At 41.7% G+C, this 21,665-nt stretch overlaps 1 protein-coding gene across 1 annotated transcript; it reads left to right on the top strand.

The window, feature by feature from the left end:
* Positions 1-2,980: 2,980 nt before the first annotated feature.
* Positions 2,981-20,962, top strand: LOC139408998 (adenine DNA glycosylase-like). The gene is made up of 15 exons (XM_071153598.1): positions 2,981-3,285; positions 3,638-3,762; positions 4,279-4,318; positions 4,404-4,477; positions 4,607-4,648; positions 4,749-4,820; positions 5,354-5,467; positions 5,589-5,686; positions 6,143-6,287; positions 6,416-6,503; positions 6,790-6,972; positions 10,610-10,755; positions 11,018-11,170; positions 18,432-18,482; positions 18,680-20,962. Exons 1-15 carry the CDS (start codon positions 3,174-3,176, stop codon positions 18,806-18,808), a joined length of 1,572 nt encoding a protein of 523 aa, XP_071009699.1. The 5' UTR covers positions 2,981-3,173; the 3' UTR covers positions 18,809-20,962.
* Positions 20,963-21,665: the final 703 nt, after the last annotated feature.

The following is a 21,665-nucleotide window of genomic DNA, read 5'->3' on the forward strand; positions in this document are numbered from 1 at the left end:
CAAAAAACAAAATGTGCAACCCTAGGGGTGCCGAGGACTGAGTTTGAGAACGCTGTGCTAAACTATGTACACTGAACAAAAATATAAACACAACATGCAACAATTTGAAAGATTTTACTAAGTTACAGATCATAGAAGGAAATCAGTCAATTTAAATGAATTATTTAGCCCCTAATCTATGGATTTCACATGAATACAGATATGCATCTGTTGGTTACAGATACCTTTAAAAAATGGTAGGGTTGTGGATCAGAAAAACAGTCAGCATCTGGTGTGACCACCATTTGACTCATGCAGCGTGACACATCTCCTTCGCATAGAGTTGATCAGGCTTTTGATTTTGACTGAGGATTGTTGTCCCACTCCTCTTCAATGGCTGTGCAAAGTTGCTGGATTTTGGCGGGAACTGGAACACGCTGTCTGTAGAGCATCCCAAACATGCTCCATGGGTGACATGCCTGGTGAGTTGCAGGCCATGGAAGAACTGAGACATTTTCAGTTTCAGATCCTTGCGATATCGAGCTATGCATTACCATGCTGAAACATGAAGTGATGGCGGCCGATGAATGGCCTCATGGTATCTCTATGCATTCAAATTGCCATTGATAAGATGCAATTGTGTTCATTGTCCATAGCTTATGCCTGCTCATACCATAACCCCACCACCACGGGGAACTCTGTTCACAATGTTGACATCAGAAAACGGCTTGCCCACACGACGCCATACTGTCATCTGCCGGTGCAGTTGAACATGGGATTCATCTGTGAAGAGCACATTTCTCCAGTGTGCCAGTGGCCATCGAGGTGAGCAGTTGCCCACTGAACTTGGTTACAAAGCCGAACTGCAGTCAGGTCAAGACCCTGATTAGGACGACAAGCATGCAGATGAGCTTCACTGAGACTGTTTCTGACAGTTTGTGCAGAAATTCTTCAGTTGTGCAAACCTACAGTTTCATCAGTGGTCCAGTTGGACGTACTGCCAAATTCTCAAAAATGACATTGGAGGTGGCTTATGGTAGAGAATTTTCTGGCAACAGCTCTGGTGGCCTTTCCTGCAGTCAGCATGCCAATTGCACGCTTCCTCAAAACGGCACATTTTAGAGTGGCCTTTTATTGCCCCCAGCACAAGGTGCACCTGTGTAACAATCATGCGTTTAATCAGCTTATTGATATGTCACACCTGTCAGGTGGATGGATTATCTTGTGAAAGGAGATTCTCACTATTTAAAAATAAAATGTATTTAATCTTTATTTATCTAGGCAAGTCAGATAAGAACAAATTCTTATTTACTATGATGGCCTACCAAAAGGCAAAAGACCTCCTGCGGGGACAGAGCTGGGATTCAAAATATATATAATATATATATAGGACAAAACACACAACATGACAAGAGAGACAACACAACACTACATAAAGAGAGACCTAAAACAACAACATATCAAGGCAGCAAAACATGACAACACAGCATGGTAGCAACACAACATGATAACAACATGCTTGAAAAACAGCATGGTAGCAGCACAAAACACGTTACAAACCTTTTTGGGCACAGACAACAGCACAAAGGGCAAGAAGGTAGAGACAACAGTACATCACGCAAAGCAGCCACAACTGTCAGTAATAGTGTCCATGATTGAGTCTTTGAATGAAGAGATTGAGATAAAACTGTCCAGTTTGAGTGTTCGTTGCAGCTCGTTCCAGTCGCAAGCTGCAGCGAACTGAAAAGAGGAGCGACCCAGGGATGTGTGTGCTTTGGGGACCTTTAACAGAATGTGACTCGCAGAACAGGTGTTGCATGTGGAGGATGAGGGCTGCAGTAGATATCTCAAGTAGGAGGGAGTGAGGCCTAAGAGGGTTTTTATAAATAAGCATCAACCAGTGGGTCTTGTGACGGGTATACAGAGATGACCCGTTTACAGAGGAGTATAGAGTGCAGTGTGTCCTATAAGGAGCATTGATGGCAAATCTGATGGCCGAATGGTAAAAAACATCTAGCCGCTCGAGAGCACCCTCACCTGCTAATCTATAAATTATGTCTCCGTAATCTATCATGGGTAGGATGGTCATCTGAATCAGGGTTAGATTGGCAGCTGGGGTGAAAGAGGAGAGATTACGATAGAGGAAACCAAGTCTAGATGTAACTTCAGCCTGCAGCTTTGATATGTGCTGAGAGAAGGACAGTGTACTGTCTTTCTGTCTTTAAAAAAAAAAGTATACTCCCAAATACTTGTACCTCAAGCTCGAAACCCTCAGAGGTAGTAATCACACCTGTGGGGAGAGGGGCATTCTTCTTACCAAACCACATGACCTTTGCTTTGGAGGTGTTCAGAACAAGGTTAAGGGTAGAGAAAGCTTGTTGGACACTAAGAAAGCTTTGTTGTAACAGGGAGGTAAACACATTTTGAGAGAAATTAGCTTTTTGTGCATATGGAAAATATCTGGGATCTTTAATTTCAGCTGATGAAAAATGAGACCAACAATTTACATGTTTACTGCATTTATATTTTTTTCAGTAGAGAATATTGCACAGTCCAGGTTGGATCTGATTTATCTGTAGGGAAACTGTGCAATGTGAGCATGTGGGCTTACAGTGGAAAAAAATAACGAAATGGAATTCAAATAATTGAACCGAAGTAGATCAATTAGTTGTTTAAAAACCGAAAAATAACTCCGGTAATAGCTCAGCACTACCAGCTAGACTAGAGGGCCTGCGGCAGGGTCCTGATGTATTCCATTCTTCCCTCAGTGAACTCCGTGGCCAATCAATGACCATCAATTGATCAAATAACAAGTAGAAAATAAATACATGTTTGCCTCAGTAGCTTATACTAAGTGCAGTGGCACCTATAAAAAAGTTCACTTTAATTTATACCTAAATCAATAATAAATCCACCGTAAAGGCTTTAAATATAGCGGAGGCGTTTTAGTGGAAATGTTTTAGCTGGTAGCGGATTGGACAAACGGCTTCCGTCCCCTCCGATAGTAAGTGACATAAGTCGCTATAGTGGCGGGAGATGTCATGTGCGCTGTCTATAGGTAAACAAACAACTTGATCGGAGTATTGCGTGAACAACAATAGTGAACATTGTTGTTGATTGTGGATAATATATCCACTAGTAGTTAGTTTAACTTGCCAACTATACGGACCAAAGCGGGGAGAGAGTTTGTTATTATGAGCAGGCTTCGATCAGCGATGCAGAAGAGGAAGAGAGTTGCGCTGGACAAAACCGAGTCGTCGTCAGCAAAACCATTGCGGAAAAGAGCGAATGCAACTGTGAAACAAGGTAGGCCTACAGGTTGGGACTTGTGTCTCACTAGTCAAAAAAGTCACAAAAAAAATGTTGAACAGAGTAGAATATCAGCAACATCTTTGAATACGTTAGGACAACGGTGGAGATTCCTGGCACAAGTTATGTAACATGCCTCTCCCCCTCTCCTAATCTTTCTCTGTGCAGTCACTCTCAGTCTTCAATCTTTATTTCGAGATCTGTGTCTGTCATTTCTCTCAATATTTGTCTCCTAGTCTCTCTTTCTCTCTGCCCCGAGTCTCTATTGACTATTGATGGATTTGAGTGATTGCCACAACCAAACATGTGATTTCACAATGGCATGCTGTAACGTCTTCCCTCCCCTCAGAGCCCGATGAGACTGCAGCGTCTACATACCATTCATTCCATGATCCTGCTGACATTACACTCTTTAGGACACGCATCCTTTACTGGTATGACCAGGGGAAGAGAGAGTTACCCTGGAGAACTGTGGTAAAGAGAATTATATACTATATTTTCCCATTACAGTTTCATTGATGCCTTACACGCACAACAAGGCATGACCATGATGATTGAGTGTGTACGAATGTACTCCCTTATACCATTGGAACGTCTGTTAGAATATTTATTATATATTTTGCAGGATGAAATCTTTTGAGATGCACCATCTCATTTTCGATAGTGTCCAAATATTATCATGATCATAATCCATAATTTGACATATGGTAAATGAAATTTACATCGGTGGGCTATCTTAGCAGTATTAGTTTACTAATACTCGGGGTAAAGTGGCCGTACCACGGCTCGAACCCGGGGCTCTCTGCCTCACTAACACACATAACCGCCCTCCTTGACAACTTAACCACCTGTTGACTCCAATTTGACAGAACGGTTGACCGCATTTCAAGCTAGCTGTGGAATGAGCTAATGGCACGTTCTTATTTCCATTACATATAGAACTGCTTAGCTGGAATAAATGTTACTTTTCACTTGATGTTTCCTTAATAGGCTCTGACAGAACCGGACATCAACATCAGGACATATGCAGGTAAGACGCTGCATGCTCAACTCTCATATAATAATAACAAGTGGGCCTTTTGTGTTATCCTAAATTGACCTGGTTTCCTCTCTAGTTTGGGTCTCAGAAATCATGCTACAGCAGACCCAGGTTGCCACTGTGATCGACTACTACAATAAGTGGATGAAGGTGGGCCAGTCCGTCGGGTCTCGTATGAAGTCTGAACTTGATTTAAGCAGACTTGGTAATCACAGAAACAATGCATTTGGTTTCATCTCTTCTCCTTGCGTTTTTTTTCTTCCCCTCATTCTTTTCCAGCGGTGGCCAACAGTACAGGGTCTTGCAGCGGCTACGTTGGAGGTGATTACAATGAATGCAAATGAGGGTCTGTGAGGTTGAAAATGCCTGTGTGCTCTGACCACCTTGTCATCAATTATCATCATTTTTTTTATCCGCACAGGAAGTCAATCAGATGTGGGCTGGGCTTGGGTACTACTCCCGGGGAAAGAGACTTCAGGAAGGAGCTCAGAAGGTCTGTGTCTATGGCATATATTATTTACAGTATGTCCTGGCTCAAGCGAGGCTTACCACCACACCAACGGGACACGTCTATGACAAGTGGAGAGCTGTCTTTGGTTCATGTTGTTGACTGCCTCTGCCTCACTCAAAAACAGGATTTTATCTTTGATGTTAGGTCCTTACCTGTCTGTTGAGTTGGGGACATGGGTGGGAAATGTACTTTTTTGGTGGCTGGTGGATGCCCAAATTTTTACCAGCCACTATTTTGAATATTGACAAATCTCAGAAAACGCATGCACATGTTTTGTAATGTTAAAACAACACACAAACACGCTGTTGATTTCTTGGATGTGAGGTTTGGATTGAACTGGGTGACCATCTGCCAATGTGACTGGTAAGAGTAGACATTGTTCTAGCCAATGCCAAAATCGACAAGCTGGTGACATGTACTGTGTTGCTTGAACTATTGAGCGCCTGTTCTCTGTCTATAGTGACTTCTGAGTGTGTTGTTTTTGTCGTCCTGTCTGGCTGTGATTTGTACTACAGGTGGTAGCAGAGCTGGGGGGAGAGATGCCCAGGACGGTTGAGGCTCTGCTGAAGCAGCTGCCTGGAGTGGGCCGCTACACCGCCGCAGCTGTGGGCTCCATCGCGCTGGGCCAGGTCAGAGCTCTTTCTATACGCGCGCATGCTCACACACACCTTAAAGTTTTTTTATTTTTTTATACCCCTCTCTCTTTGGCATCATCGTTCACTGACATGACCTGTGACCTCTGTTGCCCAGGTGACGGGAGCTGTTGATGGGAATGTGATCCGGGTCCTGTGTCGGGTGCGGGCTATAGGGGCCGACAGTACAAGCCCAGCAGTGACTGAAGCTCTATGGTGAGGTTGAACTCATAGTTGAAGTGAGGAAGAAAAAAAATGTTTTTCTAATGGTGAATCTTCAGTGGATATTTAACATCTGTCCAGTGCACTGTAGGTTGGTGACACCTTAATTGGGGAGAACGGGCTTGTGTTAATGACGGGAGCGGAATCAGTGGAATGGTATCAAGTACATTAAACACACGGTTTCCAGGTGTTTGATGCCATTCCATTTGTTCCGTTCAGTCCATTATTATGAGCTGTCCTCCCCTCTGCAGCCTCCACTGGTCCAGTGGGGGTCATCTATGTTTAATACAAGCTGTTACAATGAAGGCATAGTTGACCAATCCCAACACCTAAATCATCATACTCAGTCTCTTGTTGTTGACTTGATGTGTATTCTTACCTGGCTAGATACTGTATGGTTCCCTTGGTAATTGTTTTTAAGGATTCATTGTTCCTCTGTGTGTATTCTAGGAGCACCGCCAACACGTTGGTGTCCCAAGAGAGACCAGGGGACTTTAACCAGGCCATGATGGAGCTGGGGGCGAGGGTGTGCACCCCTAAAGGCCCCCAGTGCAATCAGTGTCCCATACAGACTCTCTGCCACTCCTACAGGAAGGTACCACACTGAGGTCATCAACCTTAATAACAAGACCAGGTCATAGCATTGGCTTATTCCAGACCAGTGGTGATGAGTCTCCAGTGCATATGTCGCTACTGTGTTAGTGTCTCTCTTTCTCTGTGCAGGTTAGCGTCAAACGAGAGGAGAACTCAACAAAGCTTCTGGGTAAATTGAACAGGGTACCTGCATCTCTGCCAGATGTAGAGGATTGTGGTAAGTGTTTTTTATTTTATTTTTTTCCTTTTCGTTGTTTCAAAGGTTGGCACATATAAGGATGGTAGTCATATACCTGGTATTTTGAATACGGTTATTAAAGCATATTTGATATCAATATCTATTGTTGTCTATAAGTCTTTGTAACAGATAGATACTCTAGCTCCCGGTATGTGTGTGCCTCCTTGACGCCGCCAAATAATTCTTGCGCAACGTGTAAACACTTCCTGACTCCTCCCCTAACTTTGTCCTCCTAACTTTGACCCCCCCCCCCCCCCCCCCCCAGTGACCTCAGGAACATGTAAACTGTGCCCCACGGAACCCTGGGACAGCCAACTGGGCGTTCTGAACTTCCCCAGGAAGCCGGTGAAGAAAGCTCCTCGTGTGGAGCGCACACTCACCTGTGTGGTGTCCCGTCCAGGAGCAGGAGGAGATGTCGAGTACCTGCTCACCCAAAGGCCGAGCAAAGGTCAGCTGCCCTTTAATATATGCTGTGTCTTAAATGGCACCGTAGTCCCTATCAGGGCTCTAAAGAGTGAACATTTTTGGCTGCATATGCTCCTAAATATTTAGCAGTGCGACTTGGAATTTCTATTTGGGAGCACCGGTGCCCCTAGAAGAAAAAAAAACGTATAGATAATAATTAATTGTTGTAATGATTAGGCATTGCTGGACCTTTTTTGTTTCCGAGTGCCCTAGAGAAAGAAGTGTAGATTTGTTAGTGCCATGGTGGCCCCATTTACTACAGAGGAAACATCTAGTTTCTAGATTTTAAAAATCTTATCTTCTTATGCACATTATCCGCCTCAAATCATGCGTGCGGCAGTTTTTAACGCAAAGTTGCCACTTAGAAAAATTGAACTTGCTGCGAGAATGTGCTTGTCCTCCCGCAAACTTTAGACCATTGCGTACGCACCGTTTCTAGTGGTTGAAGTCTGAAGCATTGCAAGAAGCCAAAAGTAGCTTAGTAGTAGCCTTGTGGAAATGGGGAATATATGATAAAGGTCTTATTCATATCAAAAGAACAGGTAGGTCTAGCTAAATATAATGACAAGATGCAATCATTAGCCGTTAGTGAGACGAGATCTATTTATCTTTGCATTCTAAAATAATTAGAAATAGGCCTATATTTCCTATAATTTCTTTCTTTTCATTGCTATATAACTTCCTCAACTTTTCTGACTGATGGTTTCATAGACGACTCACAAAATAGCCTGTAGGCCAAAAAACAAGTTAGGACAGGCTACTATTCGTCCCATTTCTCTTTTAGTTGGTCCCACTTTACAGTAGTAAATAAATGAGCTATTTCAAGCAGCCTATTTTGCTCAATGCGATCAGAAGCGCAGTTTAACGGTAGAATATGCGGTTCACCTTTTCCGTTGGCGTTTGTAGGCTACGTCTGAATACTGTAAAGTGCCATTTCTTGTGTAGACAATATTTCATTTATGAACCTAATACAGATATCACAACCATTCCTCACCTTTTCTGGCCATGACGAGTTCATATTCGCGAAGTAGCCGTCAATATTGTAGTACCCGAGACCACATATTGGGTGTCTTGTCTCTGTGAGATACCAGCGGAGTAAAAATGAAATAAAAACTCAATCAGCTTCCATTCAGTCAGCGCATAAAACCGCTTTGCCAGGTCAAATATGTACACTTTTTTCTTGAAACCATGAATGTCTTAACAGCCTATTGAAACCAGGGCTTCCTACTTTACTCGTTACTGTCCTTTTTACTTTTGTAGAAAAATATCCTTCATCTTTGTCAGTATTTCCTTGACCCCCTTGGTGGGGAAGAGTGGGGGAACTTGTTGGAAAGTTGTCCACTCACTATTAGTACAGTGGAGCCCGGAGGAAATTGTTACAGTCTTTATATCTATTATAAACATGCTTGTGCAGTGTCAAACCTACTGGACCTAGGCCTTCAGTGTGTGACAGGTTAGTACAGTGGCGAACCTATTGGACCTAGGCCTTCAGTGTGTGACAGGTTAGTACAGTGGCGAACCTATTGGATCTAGGACATCAGTGTGTGACAGGTTAGTACAGTGGCGAACCTATTGGACCTAGGCCTTCAGTGTGTGACAGGTTAGTACAGTGGCGAACCTATTGGACCTAGGCCTTCAGTGTCTGACAGGTTAGTACAGTGGCGAACCTATTGGACCTAGGCCTTCAGTGTCTGACAGGTTAGTACAGTGGCGAACCTATTGGACCTAGGCCTTCAGTGTGTGACAGGTTAGTACAGTGGCGAACCTATTGGACCTAGGCCTTCAGTGTCTGACAGGTTAGTACAGTGGCGAACCTATTGGACCTAGGCCTTCAGTGTCTGACAGGTTAGTACAGTGGCGAACCTATTGGACCTAGGCCTTCAGTGTGTGACAGGTTAGTACAGTGGCGAACCTATTGGACCTAGGCCTTCAGTGTGTGACAGGTTAGTACAGTGGCGAACCTATTGGACCTAGGCCTTCAGTGTGTGACAGGTTAGTACAGTAGCGGACCTATTGGACCTAGGCCTTCAGTGTGTGACAGGTTAGTACAGTAGCAAACCTATTTGATCTAGGCCTTCAGTGTGTGACAGGCTCGTGATGCTGAAAGAACAACAACCATAATACCAGCGCACTCACGTAGGAGAGTTAACTTTTTGTCAAACACAAAGGGCCAGTGGTGTAGTGGAAGCTATACGCAGGCCATATATCCAGTTTTTTTTCAGTGGGCTTTGCTTCTACTCACTTCTTAATCCCCACTGATCCACATCAAAGCAGCGTGGTGGAGGTATAGGACTTATCAATTATGTAGTACAATAGAGAAATCAAGAGCACACAGCTCTCAACTGGTTGTCTCACGGAGCAGCTCACAGAAGAATGACATCGGTAGCCATTAGGGTAGGTAGGAAAGACGTTTCAACTTATGATATTTTCCAGTAAATGCTAACTAAGTCTTGGTTAGCAGACTAATTCATGAACACGCTGTTTGCATGAACATTTTCGAAAAGCTTTCCCAAAAAAACTTCCCAGTTAAACTTTGACTGCAAAGTAGGCCGACCCGACATAATGGTGTCATGCTAATTTGTATCAATGGGGAGGGCATTTATTTTTGCTCAATTGAATTAAAGGGCAACTTCACCCTCCAAAAATAGATTTTGGGGGATTTTTTACAAGACCTCAAAAAATGGTCTCCTGAATGCATCTTGTGAAAATATGAAAGATCTACAGGAAAACCTGTAAAAAAAACCCATAGGAAAATAGAGGATTTTTCACACAGGGCACCTTTCCTTCACCGGGCAGTATACCCAGACCAGAGTCACACACAACATGCTTTTAAAGGATAAGCAGGCCCTTCACTCAGACATAATTATCCAGTAGGTCCCAATCATAAGAATACCAAGACACAACCATTAGGCCAAGCATTTGCCAATCGAAATGTACAACTATTACTTCCCATTGCAAAAAAAAACTTTTAGCGCTTAGCGCACAAAGTAACCGCTGATCCAAAATGTTAAATGCAACAATGTTTCACACACAAGTTATTTTCAAAGAGATGGCAGGCAACAGCGAGTGAGCTGCAATAAAAAACACAGTTCCACCTACCAGATGATGATAATTTGAAACTTAACTTCTTGTTGAAAGTTATTCTTGAAAAGGGAGAAGCTAACAAATGAGCAACAACCTCTTCGGTAACACCTGCTGCAGCTGCTGCAAACTAGCCTACAAAAAAAGCTAGCTAGCTAGACCTTCGGAGAACTACTGCTCGCTATTGCGCAGTAACTTTCAAGTTGGGAGCACCAGTGCTACCAATGAAAATTGTAAGTTTAGAGCCCTGGTCCTTACATTCACTATATTGTGAATAGGGTACCATTTGGGACAGGGCTCTAGTATAGCACTAAAACACACCTTCCAAGCATTTTAATTTCGCACCATTCCTGTTGTTTTTCTGCATGATGTTTGTGCCGTTGTACAGCTCCAAGATGGGTGTATTTACTATATCTTTACCATTGTTCTCACTAACATATTTATCAAAGGTAACCTTTTATTATCAGTTGGGAATTTTGAGCACACTCATTAACTGTCTTGTCTGCTTGCCTTTTCCTTCCTTCTTTACTTCCTTGTAGGACTTTTGGCTGGTATGTGGGAGTTCCCTAGCCTGCTCCTGGAGGGGGAGAATTCTGAGATGAAACAGAGGGGGGCGCTGTGTGCTGGGGTGGGGAGAATGTTGGGAGTTCGGCTGGACAACGGGCTGCTCCAGTATGTGGGGGAGGTATGTACAGGAGAACAGGGCCTACTGTTATGTTATGTTATGTTTTGCCTATCAGGGACATTAAAGAATATGTCCCAAATTGCACCCTATTGTCCCATGGTCCCTATGACTATTATTATACATTTCCTTGTCAAAATTCTGAATAAAAGACTTATTATTATTGTTATTTGGACTCGTGTCATTCTAAGTTTGTATTAGTATGCTAAGCTAGGCTTCTCCCTAAGTCATTGCAATTGACTGTTGGTGTTTTGCTACTGTACAGGTGGTTCATATCTTCTCCCACATCCACCAGACATATGTTGTGTACAGCCTGTGTTTGAATGTCTCTGGAGAGGGAGGGAAAGCCCAGAGTACTACACGCTGGCTCACTAGACCTTCCCTGCAGGAAGCTGCTGTATCCACTGGAGTGAAGAAGGTTAGTAATCTTAACTTGCTATGATCTACTGTGTGTTTGTGTGTGCGCTAACCCTAACAGTAATAGTGGTTAACATGATCTTTGAATTACCACTAAGATTGTACCCCACACATACAATTATCTGAAAGGTCCCTCAGTCGAGTAGTGAAATTCAAGCACAGGTTCAACCAGAAAGACCAGGGAGGTTTTCCAATGCCTCGCAAGAAGCCCTTACAAAAAAAAATATCAGCTTTGAAGCTTCAGTAAAACTGCATTAACTGCGGTATTTGGGATGCAGTAATTGCAGAATAACTGCAGTTATACTGCACTGTAACTGCCGTTACACTGCAACATTTCTACAGTACATTTTTTATTTATTTTGGATGCAGTTTTTGCAGCAAACTGCAGTTATACTGCTCTCTGATTGCAATATTTTTTTTGTAACACTGATTGTTAGTAAACAAAGTAGATACTGAATATCCCTTTGAGCCTGGTGAAGTTATTAATTACACTTTTGGATGGTGTATCAATACACCCAGTCACTACAAAGATACAGGCATCCTCCCTAACTCAGTTGCCAGAGAGGAAGGGATCCGCTTAGCGATTTCACCATGAGGCCAATGGTGATTTTTAAAACGGTTACAGAGTTTATTGGCTGTGATAGGTAGAAAACTGAGGATGGATCAACAAAATTGTTGTTACTCCACAATACTCACCTAAATTACACCTAAATTACAGAGTGAAAAGAAGGAAGCCTTTACAGAATACAAATATTCCAAAACATGCATCATGTTTGCAACAAGACACTAAAGTAATTCTGCAAAAATAAATGTGGCAAAGAAACTATATTTTTGTCCTGAATACAAAGAATGTTTGAGGCAAATCCAACACAACACATGACTGAGTACCACACTTGATATTTTCAAGCATGGTGTTGGCTGCATCACGTTATGGGTATGCTTGTCATCGGCAAGGACTGCAGAGTTTTTCAGGATAAAAATAAACAGAATGGAGCTAAGCACAGGCAAAATCCTAGAGGAAAACCTGGTTCAGTCTATTTTCCAACAGACACTGGGAGACATTTGCCTTTTAGCAGAACAATATCCTAAAACACAAGGCCAAATCTACACTGGTTGATTACCAAGACGACATTGCATGTTCCTAAATGGTGTAGTTACAGTTTTTACTTACATCTGCTTGAAAATCAACCTGGTCTCAGAGCATTTTTAATTATTCTGTATGTAAATCCAAGACACTGCATTTAGTATGATATGTCGTATGGTATGTATTAATTTGTGGATGTCCATCACCTATTTCATATGATATGTTACGAATGACATTTTTTTAAATTATATGTTAGGTATTTGCAAATGTAGACTATGTTATGGATTTGCAAAATGTACTATATGTTACGAATTTGCTGAACCTATGATGTTACGAATTGTAGCTAGGTGGCTAATGTTAGCTAGCTGGCAAACATTAGCTAGGTTAGGGGAAGGGTTAGCTAACATCCTAAGTAGTTGCAAAGTAGCTAAAAAGTAGTAAGTAGTTAAAGTTGCTAATGAATTAAAATGCTGACGTTGTCCGTGATGAGATTCAAACTCGCAACCTTTGGGTTGCTAGACGTCCCCTTAATCTGCCCTCCCATTATTTTTCATTAATTCTTAAAAAAAACATTTTTTAAATCTTCCGCTTTTGACATTCAAGTATTTTGTGTAGATCGTCGACATCCATCTTAATTCCACTTTGTAACTCAACAAAATCAAGGGGTGTGAGTACTTTTAGAAGGCATTGTTGGTTCACATTTCACAAATGGAGTGAAATATGTTGTGCAATTAATATAGCCATATGTCTACTGCACACATGAGTTAGCTTTTCTATTGCATGTACTTTGGTCCATAAACCACTCCTTATCTGAAAATATAATTTAACTCAAGACTCACTCACCTTCACTCTATGACACAACATTGCACTTGGTCTCTGCCTCGATGCCTCGGTCTCTACTTCTTAAAGGCCCAATTCAGCCATTTTATATCAAATCATTTCTGCACCTTATTTCCATTAATTTCTCAAGCCAGAATTTAGCTCGTACTGTCTGGAAGTGGTCTGAGTGGGGAGGGGAAAACTGAAAATTAGCGGTTTAGAACTTTATTTGTCTATTAACTAATTCACTACATGGTGATGTAACCATGGAAAGCCGAAACTCCCGGCCAATGCAAACCTGCTGATTAGAAGGTCCTGTGTAGATTGTATTTTCAACCAGTAACAACTATAAGCAAAGATCACTGATACATTTGAAAAAAAAAATAAATAAATAAATAAAAAACACGTTTACAGTGTTTGTTTCATCAACTGTTATACAATATGATATAAAACACAGCAAAGACAGCATTTTGAGTGCGCTGAGTCTAACATGCAGAAAGAAATTAGAACTCATTTTAAATCTGTAGCTGCTAATATTTCAGATGATAGAGAGCTATTCTGTTTGATCTGTCTGGATATAGTGAATGATCTACTTCCTGTAGACACAGCTACTGTGTATTAATGACAACTGGAATCAGGATGATCGGAAACATGTCTACAGCTGCTCCCATTGCAGACCTTCACCCCAAGGCCCGCTCTGAAGGAAAAATAACATGTTGGCTGAATTAGTGGAGAAACTGAAGAAGAAGAAGCTGCTCCTCTTGCTCACTGTTAGCTGGACATAAACAAAAAAAGTCACACAATAAAGTAACAATAATAATTAGGCTATATACAGGTGGTACCGGTACTGAGTCAATTAAAAAAATATATATTTAACCTATATTTAACCAGATCTGCTAGTTGGGAACAAGTTCTCATTTGCAACTGCGACCTGGCCAGGATAAAGCAAAGCAGTTCACAACAACAACAAGAACAACAAAGAGTTACACATGGAATAAACAAACAGAGTCAATAATACAGTTTAAAAAGTCGAATGTACAGCATGTGCAAATGAGGTAGGATAAGAGAGGTAAAGCAATAAATAGGCCATGGTGGCGAAGTAATTACAATATAGCAATTAAACACTGGAATGGTAGATGTGCAGAAGATGAATGTGCAAGTAGAGATACTGGGGTGTAAAGGAGCAAGATAAATAAATAAATAAATACAGTATGGGGATGAGGTAGTTGGATGGGCTATATTACAGATGGGCTATGGTACAGGTGCAGTGATCTGTGAGCTGCCCTGACAGCTGGTGCTTAAAGCTAGTGAGGGAGATAAGTGTCTCCAGCTTCAGTGATTTTTGCAGTTCGTTCCAGTCATTGGCAGCAGAGAACTGGAAGGAAAGGCGGTCAAAGGAAGAATTGGCTTTGGGGGATGACCAATGAGATATACCTGCTGGAGCGCGTGCTACAGGTGGGTGCTGCTATGGTGACCAGTGAGCTGAGATAAGGCGGGGCTTTACCTAGCAGATACTTGTAGATGACCTGGAGCCAGTGGGTTTGGTGACGAGTATGAAGCGAGGGCCAGCCAACGAGAGCGTACAGGTCGCAGTGGTTGGTAGTATATGGGGCTTTGGTGACAAAACGGATGGAAATGGCCATGTTCTGTTATAATCTCCACCCGGCACAGCCAGAAGAGGACTGGCCACCCCTCATAGCCTGGTTCCTCTCTAGGTTTCTTCCTAGGTTCGGGCTTTTCTAGGGAGTTTTTCCTAGCCACCGTGCTTCTACACCTGCATTGCTTGCTGTTTGGGGTTTTAGGCTGGGTTTCTGTACAGCACTTTGTGACATCAGCTGATGTAAGAAGGGCTATATAAATACATTTGATTTGATATTGCGTAGATAATAAACAGCGAGTAGCAGCAGTGTAAAAACAAAGGGGGGGGGGTCAATGCAAATAGTCCGGGTGGCCATTTTATTAATTGTTCAGCAGTCTTATGGCTTGGGGGTAGAAGCTAAGGAGCCTTTTGGACCTAGACTTGTCACTGTGGTACCACTTGCCATGTGGTAGCAGAGAGAACAGTCTATGACTTTGGTGACTGGAGTCTTTGACAATTCTTTGGACTTTCCTCTGACACCGCTTAGTATATAGGCCCTGGATGGCAGGAATCTTGGCCCCAGTGATTTACTGGGCTGTGCGCACTACCCTCTGTAGCGCCTTGCAGTCGGATGCCGAGCAGTTGCCAAACTAGGCGGTGATGCAACCGGTCAGGATGCCCTCGATGGTGTAGCTGTAGAACTTTTTGAGGATCTGGGGAACCATGCCAAATATTTTCAGTCTCCTGAGGGGGGTAATGTGTTGTCATGCACTATTCACCACTGTCTTGGTGTGTTTGGGCCATGATAGTTTTTTGGTGATGTGGACACCAAGGAACTTGAAATTCTCGATCCCGCTCCACTACAGCCCCGTCGATGTGAATGGGTGCGTGTTCAGCCCACCTTCTCCTGTAGTCTACGATCATCTCCTTGGTCTTGCTCACGTTGAGGGAGAGGTTGTCCTGTCACCACACTACCAGGTCTCTGATCTCCTCCCTATAGGCTGTCTCATCGTTGTTGGTGATCAGGCCTGCTACCATTATCGTCAGTAAACTAAATTATGGTGTTGGAGTCATGCTTGGCCACGCAGTCGTGGGTGAACAGGGAGTACAGGAAAGGATTAAGCACGCACCCCTGAGGGGCCCCAGTGTTAAGGATCGACGTGGCAGACGTGTTGTTGCCTACTCTTACCACCTGGGGGGTGGCCCGTCAGGAAGTCCAGGATCCAGTTGCAGAGGGAGGTGTTTTGTCCCAGGGTCCTTAGCTTATTGATGAGCTTTGTGGGCACTGGTGTTGAACCCTGAGCTGTAGTCAATGAACAGCATTCTCACTGTGACCCTCCTGTGTTTCACCTCGCACCACCATTAACAGTTGTTGTAGTCTTGTGAAAGCAAAGAGTTCTGTCTGTCGGAACTGAAGCTGCAGGCAGAGAGCTATTGTAAGAAGGGAGTGGTGGTAATAACCTGTGAAATCTGTCCAAAAGGAATTGCATTAGTAGAATATTGTGAAGAAAATTTGACTCTTGAGTACTAATCAACGGTTTGTGTTGCATTTTACTTTCACAGTTGGCTGAACTCGCATTTGATTTGTCTACAGCTGGCTTCTTTTCAGTATTATATTTGTACCACCAGTTATCCATTAACCGGTGTGTGTAACTCCTCCCTTAATTAACACGTCTATGTAGGCCTACTCTGTTGGTTGAACTCGTTTCTGAGTGTTTTTTTGATTCAGCATCCTTTTTGGATTTGTAAAGATTGTATTCAAATTAAACATGCACTCAGTGAACAAAACATTAAGAACACCTTCCTACTGTTGAGTCTGCACCCCTCCTTCCCCTTTTTGCCCTCAGAACAGCCTCAGTTCATCGAGTCATGGACTCTACAAGGTGTCAAAAGTGTTCCACAGGGATGCTGGCCCATGTTGACTTTAAATGATTCCCACAGATGTGTCAAGTTGGCTGGATGTCCTTTGGGTGGTGGACCATTTCTTGATACACATGGGATACTGTTGTGGGAAAAACCCAGCAGCGTTGCAGTTCTTGACACAAACCAGTTCCCCCTCTGAATGGCACACATACACCAATCCATGTTTCTATTGCCTCAAGACTTAAACATACTTTTACCTGTCTCCTCCCCTTCCTCTACACTGATTTTGAAGTGGATTTAACAAGTGACATTAATAAGGGATCACCTGGATTCACCTGCTCAGTCTTTCATGGAAAGAGCATGTTCATAATGTTTTGTACACTGTATTATTTTTATTATGACATAGTAGTACAAAATATAAACATTTTAAATAAATAAAACCATTTTAATTTAAAATTAATAAAATTGTCAGACTTCAGTCACCCAAGTTATAGACTGATTTCTCTGCTACCACACGGCAAGCGATACCCGGAGCTCCAAGTCTAGGACCAAAAGGCTCCTCAACAGCTTCTACCCCCAAGCCACAAGACTGCTGAACAATTAATAAAATCACCACCGGACAATTTACATTGACCCCCCCCCCCCCCCCCCTTTGTACACTGCTGCTACTCACTGTTTATTATCTATGCATAGTCACTTCACCCCCACCTACAAATTACCTCAAGTACCGGTGCCCCCTGTATATAGCCTCGTTATTCTTATTGTATCACTTTTTATTATTACTTTTTATTTTAGTCTACTTGGTAAATATTTTGTTAACTCTTCTTGAACTGCACTGTTGGTTAAGGGCTTGTAAGTAAGCATTTAACGGTAAAGTCTACACTTGTTGTATTTGGCGTATATGACAAAGTTTGATTTGAATTTGCCATTGTATCATATTTTCTGATATTTACAATAAGGATTTTTTATTTTGACAAAAAAAATACTGAGTAACTTTAGAAGTCCATAACTGTTCCTAAGTGAGACATGTTCCTCTTGTCTCATTTTCTTCAACTAAATTTGGAACAAAACAGTACACCTACTGAATCGATAGGGAAACTCAGGAGAACATAGTTCAAATCCAGAGTACAGAGGAAACTAACTAGCGCCCATGCAGTCTTTTCAATTGTATTTTCAAATCATCACTGTCTAATAAATCACTGTGCTTATTTCATGAAAACAACTCGCAACATATTTATTTGTATTTCCCTTAGCCTCCTTTTGCCATTGAAATTCTGTTGGATCGTGTTGGGATGATGATACAAATGTCCATATATTTACATGCATATCCCTGATTGATGGATGTATCCTCTTCAAAGTGGAGACATATGCAAATAAACGTTTTTCGTCATTGGTCAGAATAATCCAATCAGATTTGATGTCATGCTGTGGGCCAAAAACTCCGTCCCACCTGAAATAAACTATAATAAATGTAAAATAAATGTACACTAAAAGGGCATTATCATAATTTTCTAAATTTCAGAGCGTTATGGAAATATCTTTAAGAAAAACAGGAAATATTTTTTTTTGAGTGCACTGCCCTTTTAAAATGACAAAAAATACATCTAAACTGTGTAGAAATTATAACGGACCCTACATTTAGCTCACTAATAATCACCAATAAAAAGCTAGACAGTTAGAATATTTAAAATTGCAGAAAAGATGGATAGAGGACGATCTTTTGAAAATTTGGACAGCGAGGAAATATAACCCTCATTTGGGGGTGCCCTCCGGACCTCGATGAAGACCGAATGAGGCCCCAGGTACAACATTTGTTTGACACCCCTGATCTAGTGTGTGCGTGTGTGCACGCAGTGTTTTCGGATTTAGCACTGTTAAGGTGAGCAAGAATAGTCATGCGTCATTTATCTCTTGCAGATCATGAAGCTGTATGACACTATGGAGGATCAAGAGGGACAAGCTACCAAGGTATTTCACTACATCACATTCATTAGCAGGACACCCTTATCCAGAGTGAATATGATTATACGGTCTGCTATACAGTACTTTCTGAATTTATACCTGAAATCTTTCTGTATTGACACATAGACTAAATGACCCATTGATAACCCATACTGATGCCAGTGGTAACTATTCTCTCTTGTCTCTGTCCGGATGGGAAACAGAAGAAGGCTACTAACACTAAGAGTGATGGACAGCACAAGTCTAAAAAGCTCAAAGACAATTCAACAAACAGCGGGACCAGACAGCTGTCACTCAGTTCCTTCTTCAAGAGCCCAAAACAAGAAACTTGATCAATTTATACTTACTCACAATGAATAACAATGTCGTTTTTTTATTTTATTTAAAGCTGATCAAGTACCATACAAGGACTACTACTGTGCCTTGCTGTCTGTATAACTGCCACAAGTGGTCTGGGTGTTTATCCCATGAGTGGAATACTTTAAGAGCAAAAAGTGTGTCATTGAGTTGTATGCTGAATACAATTTTAAACAAATGTTTTAAAATAACAAATTGCAACAGTGGCCTCCTATACAGTTGAAGTCGGAAGTTTAAATACAACTCAGCCAAGTATATTTAAACTCAGTTTTTAACAATTCCTGACATTTAATCCTAGAAAGAAATTCCCTGTTTTAGGTCAGTTAGGATCACCACTTTATTTTAAGAATATGAAATGTCAGAATAATATTAGAGGGGGATTTATTTCAGCTTTTATTTCTTTCATCACATTCCCAGTGGGTCAGAAGTTTACATACCCTCAATTAGTATTTGGTAGCATTGTCTTTAAATTATTTATCTTGGGTCAAGCGTTTCAGGTAGCCTTCCACAAGTTTCCCACAATAAGATGGGTGAATCTTGGCCCATTCCTCCTGACAGAGATGGTGTAACTGAGTCAGGTTTGTAGGCCTCCTTGCTCGCACACGCCTTTTCAGTTCTGCCCACAAATGGTCTATTGGATTGAGGTCAGGGCTTTGTGATGGCCACTCCAATACATTGCCTTTGTTGTCCTTAAGCCATTTTGCCACAACTTTGGAAGTATGCTTGGGGTCATTGTCCACTTGGAAGACCCATTTGTGACCAAGCTTTAACTTCCTGACTGATGTCTTGAGATGTTGCTTCAATACATCCACATAGTTTTCATACCTCATGATGCCATCTATTTTGTGAAGTGCACCAGTCCCTCATGCAGCAAAGCACCCCCACAACATGATGCTGCCACCCCCGTGCTTCCCAGTTGGGTGTTCTTTGGCTTGCAAGTATCCCCCTTTTTCCTCCAAACATAACGATGGTCATTATGGCCAAACAGTTCTATTTTTGTTTCATCAGACCAGAGGACATTTCTCCAAAAAGTACAATCTTTGTCCCCATGTGCAGTTGCAAACCGTAGTCTGACTTTTTATGGCCACTGAGCGGCCTTTCAGGTTATGTCGATATAGGACTCGTTTTACTGTGGCTATAGATACTTTTATACCTGTGTCCTCCGGTCCTCCAGCATCTTCACAAGGTCCTTTGCTGTTGTTCTGGGATTGATTTGCACTTTTCGCACTAGAGTACATTCATCTCTAGGAGACAGAACTCGTCTCCTTCCTGAGCGGTATGATGGCTGCGTGTTCCCATGGTGTTTATACTTGCGTACTATTGTTTGTACAGATGAACGTGGTACCTTCAGGTGTTTGGAAATTGCTCCCAAGGATGATCCAGACTTGTGGAGGTCTACAATTTTTCTTCTGAGGTCTTGACTGATATCTTTTGATTTCCCCATGATGTTAAGCAAAGAGGCACTGAGTTTGAAGGTAGGCCTTGAAATACATCCACAGGTACACCTCCAATTTACTCAAATTATGTCAATTAGCCTATCAGAAGCTTCTAATGCCATGACATCGTTTTCTGGAATTTTCCAAGATGTTTAAAGGTACAGTCAACTTAGTGCATGTAAACTTCTGACCCACTGGAATTGTGATACAGTGAAATAATCTGTAAACAATTGTTGGAAAAATGACGTGTCATGCACAAAGTAGATGTCTTAACCGACTTGCCAAAACTAGTTTGTTAACAAGAAATGTGTGGAGTGGTTGAAAACCTAAGTGTATGTAAACTTCTGACTTCAACTGTATGTTGCATAAAATATGCTTTGTTCATTTTAACCTCTATCGTATGATATATTTAGGTGATAATGCACGAGAAGCTGATGTTTGGAGGTGGGATCAATATCACAAAACCATACCATTTGGACCATGCAACATTTAACATTTTTATTACTTTTATGGAAATATTAGACTTGTATTGAAACAATGTTGGCTAAGCTCCAGCACTTAGATAATTAAAAGCACATTTTCAGTGAATCACCCATATGGTAAGTCCACCCTGTTATGGACATGCCCTTACACCTCTTTAATTACTTTCGTTGGACTATTTTAATGATGTTTACATTTTCATAAAGCTTATTGCAGCGACGCACTGGCTCTTGAGTATCCTTTTTGAATTTCTCCATTTCTTTCTTTCTGTACGCTGCACTCTGTCACTGAGTCTTTCTTCCCTGTCTCTTTATCTTTTCTCCATTTCTCCCGCTCTTTCTCTAGATACTATTTCCTTCTTTCTGGGTCAGCATTACGTCGTTCTCTGTATTGCCGCTGTCTTTCAGCTGCACTAGGAGTTGTCATTCCTTCAGAACGACCTGATTTTCAATTGATATTTATTTATTCTTAAAATACTATACAAGCTATATATACACTAATTATGTGATACAATTTATGAAGAAAAACATATTTTGCAACCCATTGCTGCAAGATATCCATTTCTCCACCCTGTTGAGTGCATGTCCACTCTGTTATGTGGATAATAACAGGGTGGACATTTTGAGCTAAAATTAGCAACTATGCTCCAAGTGATTGTGATGAAGCGAGTATAATGGTTGCCACTTGAAAAGGAATTTGCATTGTTTGACAAATATATTTTGAAATTATGAAATTCGAATAACATATTTTGTAACAGGGTGGACATGTTATGCTTTCCCACATCACATCACCAACATATAATGATGAAAATGTACCCTGTCCACCCTGTCATTGTAGAAAATATATATTTTCTTAAAGTGCCAGTAACCACAATGTAACAGGGTGGACAACGACTTTGAGGACATACAGAAAATAG

Source organism: Oncorhynchus clarkii, chromosome 5 (assembly GCF_045791955.1).
Source record: "Oncorhynchus clarkii lewisi isolate Uvic-CL-2024 chromosome 5, UVic_Ocla_1.0, whole genome shotgun sequence".
Lineage (NCBI taxonomy): Eukaryota > Metazoa > Chordata > Actinopteri > Salmoniformes > Salmonidae > Oncorhynchus > Oncorhynchus clarkii.